Source organism: Ipomoea nil, unplaced genomic scaffold (assembly GCF_001879475.1).
Source record: "Ipomoea nil cultivar Tokyo-kokei standard unplaced genomic scaffold, Asagao_1.1 scaffold0684, whole genome shotgun sequence".
In the NCBI taxonomy this organism is placed as follows: Eukaryota; Viridiplantae; Streptophyta; class Magnoliopsida; order Solanales; family Convolvulaceae; genus Ipomoea; species Ipomoea nil.
In genome coordinates this window covers 932304-938698 of record NW_017617112.1, presented here as the reverse complement: position 1 = coordinate 938698, position 6395 = coordinate 932304, and the positions used below count along the sequence as shown (strand labels likewise).

The 6395-nt window shown below is 37.8% G+C and overlaps 1 protein-coding gene across 1 annotated transcript; it reads left to right on the top strand.

The window, feature by feature from the left end:
• Nucleotides 1–2727: 2727 nt before the first annotated feature.
• LOC109175186 (crocetin glucosyltransferase, chloroplastic-like) lies at nucleotides 2728–4638 on the top strand. Its single transcript, XM_019324438.1, has 2 exons — nucleotides 2728–3371; nucleotides 3754–4638. The coding sequence occupies exons 1-2, from the start codon at nucleotides 2839–2841 to the stop codon at nucleotides 4601–4603; spliced, it is 1383 nt and encodes a 460-aa protein (XP_019179983.1). The 5' UTR covers nucleotides 2728–2838; the 3' UTR covers nucleotides 4604–4638.
• Nucleotides 4639–6395: the final 1757 nt, after the last annotated feature.

Here is a 6395-nt window from a genome sequence, read left to right as displayed (position 1 = left end):
TGCCACCGCGACCGCCGTGACCACCAAGGCTTACGGCCAAGGGTGCCGGTGCACCGAAAGCCGCACCGTCGTCCGAACAGATCCACTCCTGCGAAACAAGAAAATCTGCAACCTCTGGGAGGGTAACAGGCGCACTACGGGCTAGGGTTGCCACCAATGGTCGGAACTCCAGGCGTAAACCGCGAAACACATATAAATTCTGATCATCCAGCTCAACATGACGACCTGTAAGGGCCAATTCATCAATCAACATCTGGGAACGACCAAGGTAATCAGATATTGAGGAATCACCTTGACGGAGCCCCTGAAGTTCACCGAGTAGTCGGAGTGCACAAGAGCGGGTAGACGAACCTAGGGTTTGTTCGATTACCTGCTAAAGCTGCCGAGAGGTGCCCTTGTCGACGGCGAAACGAAGAGTCTCCTCGGACAAAGAGGAGATGAGCATTGAGATGATGGCCTTGTTTTGCCGACGCCAAGCGAGCTGCCAGGCGGGGAGATCGAAAACCGCCGCCGGGGCGTTGTCCGCGGTCGACCTTAGGGCCGGCGATGCCGTCGGAAAGGGTGTTGTACCATCAACAAACCCTAGAAGCCCTTGACTTCAAGAAACGGAAGCATCGGAGTTCTCCAGAATAGATTTTTTCGGGAGGTCAACTTTAAAGAAACGAAGTGATGGGCCGATGACAGGCTACCACTCGCAGGCATCGTAGGAATCTCGGTAACAGTCAGTTCAGATGAACCAATAACAGGGCTGTCATTAACACCGACGTTTTCCATGAGAGAAAAAACCTAGCTGATACCAGATGAGAATATATTTTCTGTGTATTGATCAAGAGCAGCGGATACAAAGTATATAAAGACATGAAATAGTGATCTAGTCCAATACTACTAATATAATAGAGATCTGGTCTAATACTACTAATATAATAGAGATCTAGTCTAATACTACTAGTAGAGTCCTAATAGGATGGTCATGTTCGTGTTGCTAGAGGTATCGTATGTGTTGATATATATTCTCGATCCTTACGTTCTCTACCACATATCCTATATCCCAAAATGTATGGTTGAAAGGTGTATTTGGAGTGTAGTAGTCCTACTTTCTTCAAAATCTTCCTGGGAGACTAGGGGGGGGGGGGGGGGTTGTTAAACGAGCTTTTACAAAATTTTAAAATGAGTTAAGGAAATGAATTCTTGCGACAGAAGTCTTGAACTTGCCAATTCAAGTAAAAGATTTTGTAGCTTAGTTTTGTTAGTGAGGGTACATGTGAAATCGAGTATGAAAGTTAGTAAAGTAAAGTGCAAGTGAGAGAGTTATTTTTATAGTAGTTCGAAAAATTTTTTTTACTCCACTATTCTCGTTATAACCCAAGGAGGTTTTTACTATATATTGTAAGAGCTAAGAACATAAAAGGAAATTGTCTAGAGCAAAAGTCAATAATACTTACTATTCCTATTCTAATGTCTAATATCTAATGCCTCTAAACGAACACAAGGCCTCCTATTAATAGCTACGAATTACGCACGTCTCAAGGCCTGTCACGGCGTAATAGGTCTGGTGACAAGCTCTCTGAAGTTAATCGCTCACAAACTGAACCACGCCGCTCATCTCTTAAGTTTGTTTCACGACATGCATCACGTGCGAGACAGCCCCTCGTGATGTCGTATCCTGCTTATATCTTATTTTGTCCACTTTGCTTCAAAATTGCCTTTGATTTAGTCCTTTTTGCCTCTAAAACTTGATATGTGCCTACATTAGCTCCTCCTACACAATTAATCATATAATTGGTTACAATAAACATAATTAAAGCAATTATAATTCAAGATTAACCAATTTATGCACTATAAAAATGAGTTAATACCCAAAATCGTCCTCAACTATAGTGGTTTTTCTCAATTTTGTCCTAAACGACTTTTGTGACCTAATATCGTCCCAGACTTTTGTGTTTCGCTCAATTTAGTCCTCCATTTGTTATTCCGTCAAATTGGTGTTAAATAAAGGGACAATTCAGTAATGTCAATATTGATCTCTCTTTACTTTCAACTTGTGAAGTGCGAAATTCCTCTTTCTTGTACGAATTACACCCAGAATTACTCCCGGACCTGCAAATCAAATTTTATATTCGCAGTTTTAGGAGTAATTCCGGGAGTAATTCGTAAAAAAAAAAAAAAAAAGGATTTCGCAGTTCACATGTCTATGAGTAAAGAGATGCCAATATTAAAATTACTGAATTGTCTATTTATTTAACACCAAATGGACAGAATAACAAATGAGGGACTAAATTGAGCAAAAACACAAAAGTCTGGGGCTAAATTGAGCGAAACACAAAAGTCTAGGACGATATTAGGTCACCAAAGTCGTTTAGGACGAAATTGAGAAAAACCACTATAGTCGAGGACAATTTTGGGTATTAACTCCTATAAAAATAGTACAATTTAGCACTTATCAATTATCACCAGTAAGTAAAATCTCTTTTATCAACCCCTATAAATTTCTTCTGAGATTGATACATTCCTTTTGTCTTAAAAGAACATAATATGATTTATTTCCATGTGGGATTGTAGAGAATATGCTTGAGTAGTCTTTTGCCACTGAATAATTATTATAATTAAAAATAAATAAATAAATAATATATATGTCCTCATTTGAATGGATTACTCTCTATATATATATATATATATATATATATATATATATATATATATATATAGATAATTATATATTAACAGATTCCTTTGATAAACCTCCAAAAGCTATGCCAATGCAATATATATCTTTAACCCATACTGAGATTAGAAATATACGTTTGTGGTTCATTCTGGCCATTCAGATTTCAGAGAGCCATGATGAGAGACGACTGCCATGTTCTTCTGGTGATATTTCCAGGACAAGGCCAAATTAATCCATGCTTACAGTTTGCTAAGCGCCTTCTCAACTTTGGAGTTCGCCTCACTTTATCAACCACTCTCTTCGCTATCCGCCGCATATCGGCGATACCCGGCATAGATTTCGCCCCCTTTTCCGACGGCTACGATGACGGCTACAAAGGCCCCGCTGATGGCTTCTGCCACTTGTACGATTCCGTCAAGGCTAGAGGGTCGGAACACGTGGCTAACCTTGTCAAGGCCAAGGCCGCGGAGGGTACTCCATTTACCCGGATTATCTTCACCACACTTATGGCATGGGTCGGAGAAGTTGCCCGGAGTCTTCAAGTTCCGGCAACACTTCTTTGGATTCAACCTGCCACGGTTTTGAACATCTATTACTATTATTTCTCTGGTTTCCAGGATTTGTTCAGAAGTTGTGGTGAGAATGGAGTGGTTGAGTTTCCTGGGTTGCCCGCCCTTGCTCCCACTGATTTCCCTTCTTTTATGTTATCCATGTTAGACTAAAATATCACATGCACCATATAATATATGTGATTACAGGATCGACTAACCTCCAGCCATAGTCTTCTTGTTACGGTTGAGCGATCCGGACTGCTGCAGAGATAACGAGTATTTTGTCTCTCACTTTACTCAGCTCTCTCTAGATGGTGTATGAGGTATGTAATGTGAGCAGTGAGAGGACTAGTGACCTTATATAACCACTGGCCATCATTGTGGTTGATTGTCTTTAGATCTCCTAAACCCTAACCAGACTCCTAATCATAATGGTAGTCTAGCTATTAGGTTATTAGTGTTGCACCACATATCAAATACTGAATATTATCATAACTTATCCTAATGTTATAATAATAGTAACAGATAAACGTTACAATCCAAGACAACAACAAATAATGTTTTGGATTGGGGTATCCAGGCCATGAAAGATCAGATCGATCTGATTAACAGTGAAGAGAACCCCAAAATTCTAGTCAACACTTTTGATGACTTGGAGGTTGATGCTTTGAGGGCTATAAAGAAGCTGACACTGATTGGGATTGGCCCTTTGGTTCCTTCTGCGTATTTGGATAGGAAAGATCCTTCTGATACCTCTTTCGGAGGTGACTTGCGTGAAAAGTCCGATAACTATATTGAATGGTTGGACTCTCAGCCTATGAGTTCTGTGATTTACCTAGCATTTGGTAGCTACTCTGATCTCCCAACCACAATGGCGGAACAGATTGCTCAAGGACTTGTGGAAAGTAAGATGCCATTTTTGTGGGTGCTTAGAGAGACGGCCAACGGCGAAAAGCCAGAAGAAAAGTTGAGGTGCAAGAAGGAATTGGAAAAGCAAGGGAAGATAGTTCGTTGGTGTACACAAGTAGAGGTTCTGCAACACCCGGCTATTGGGTGTTTCTTGACTCACTGCGGATGGAATTCCACGATAGAAAGTTTGGCTTTGGGGATTCCTGTTGTGGCATTCCCACTATGGAGTGACCAAATTTGCAACGCTAAGCTCCTTCAAGATGCTTGGAAAATTGGGGTGAGAGTGAAAGCTAATGAAGACGGGATTGTTGAAGCTCGTGAGCTGAAGAGGTGCATTGAATGTGTGATGGGAGAGGAAGGAGCAGAACTGAGAAAGAATGCTATGAATTGGAGAGAATTAGCTAAAAGTTCCATGAAAGAAAATGGATCTTCATACTTGAATCTTAAAGCTTATGTAAATGATGTTCTTCTTAATTAATCTCAATTATTAACTTTTCCTTTTTTCAAAAAAAATCTTCTTTTTTTTGGGGGGTGAATTTCGACCCCCTCCATCATATGACGAAATTTCCAAATTCGGACAAACAAAGGCCATCCAAATCCAATACATAGATCAATATTCAATTCAATGAATTATGGGATGTCAAATGCCAAATTTCTACAGTCAGACAAATAGAAGCCATAAAGTGTTCAGTTCATTTAATTATTGTAGCCGTATGGGTTGTGCAGTAGATCCGGGGCAAATTTTATTGTGGAATATGGTCTAAAACGGTGTAGTTTCTTTTAATAAAAAGAAACGGTACTCGTTTCGCGTAATTATAAGTTCTATTTGCATAACATATTCAGTTCATTTTATATACATTGTAGTTTTATTTCAGTACAATTAAACTTTCATATCATTTCAACTATAGTTCATTCGACATTAGACATGCAATGGTCTTATTACAGTGAGACATGTTATTGAATTTCATTTAATACACACTATAGTCTTGTTATACAACACCACTAAATTATAATTCTAATTCAACTACGGCTTTCTTGGACAATATACACTCAAATATGTGAAACTATTATTCACTTTCATTTCATATACACTGTAGATTCATTACAACACAACTAAAGGCCCTGTTTGGTAACATTGTTAGCTTATCAACCAATTTTGGCTTATTTGACCACTATTAGTTGTTTGACTTATTTAAAAAATTAATATGAGTGTTTGATTGATTAGTTTTTGTAACAACTTATTGCTCCAAAATGCTAAAATTTAAAAAGCTACTCAAAGCAGCTTTTTCGATCAACTTTTTGAGAAAGTAATTTTGCATATAATCAGCTATCAGGTAATAGATAATTTACCAAACACTTTTCTACAATAAGCTAATGCTATCAACTAGTCAAACCCACTAACTCAATCAGCTAACAGCTATTTACCAAACACCCCCAAAATATCATTTTGATATAACTATAGTTTCATTTCACAATATATACACTCAATATGTGAGAATGTTATTCAGTTTCTTTTTATACGTACTGTAGTTTCATTTCAGCAAAACTAAAGTATCATATGATTTCAATTCAACTACAATTCTATTTGACAATATACCCTCAATATATGAGACATGTTATTCAGTTTCATTTTATACATACTGCAGTTTTATTTCAACACAACTATAAAACATGTGTATGTGTCTTAGGTTATGCATTTCTATGTCTCATGTTATGCAATTCTGCACCTTAACGTATGGATTCTGTACCTGAAATAGATTAGTAGTTGTGTAACACACAATACATTGTGTATCTTATTTTACGAATTTATGTCTTATATTATGAAATTAATGTGGCTATAAGACATATATTATCTACATAAATTAGATTTGAGAATAAGTAAATATATAACATGTGTATATCTCTTGTGTCTTGTGTTTTGAGTTTTTGTATCTCATGTTATGAAATTCTATACCTAGAATAAATTAAAATTTGTGTTGAAACATGAGAAATGGAAAACTACATAATATGTTAAAACTTAAATATCAAAACGACGTCGTTTTGATTTAAGGTCCACATTGCTATGTGGACCTTGGTCCAAGATATAAATTGTCACCATATACATTTTGGGCCTTCAAAGGCCCAAAGTTGTAAGCCGGGCAAATTATGCTGTGGAACCGTGTCCACCTTGCAAGGTGGACACGGTTTCAAAACGACATCATTTTGATGGAAAACGATACCGTGTGAATTAGAAAAAAATTTGCTTTCTTTCGCCGTTAACGGCGTTTGTC

What these genes read in the sequence shown, in the direction of transcription:
- LOC109175186 (XM_019324438.1), top strand. Translation starts at nt 2,839, where the DNA reads ATGATGAGAGACGACTGCCATGTTCTTCTGGTGATATTTCCAGGACAA. An exon ending in GATTTCCCTTCTTTTATGTT is followed by an intron (nt 3,372 to 3,753) that starts ATCCATGTTAGA and finishes ATAAACGTTACA; the next exon opens with ATCCAAGACAACAACAAATA.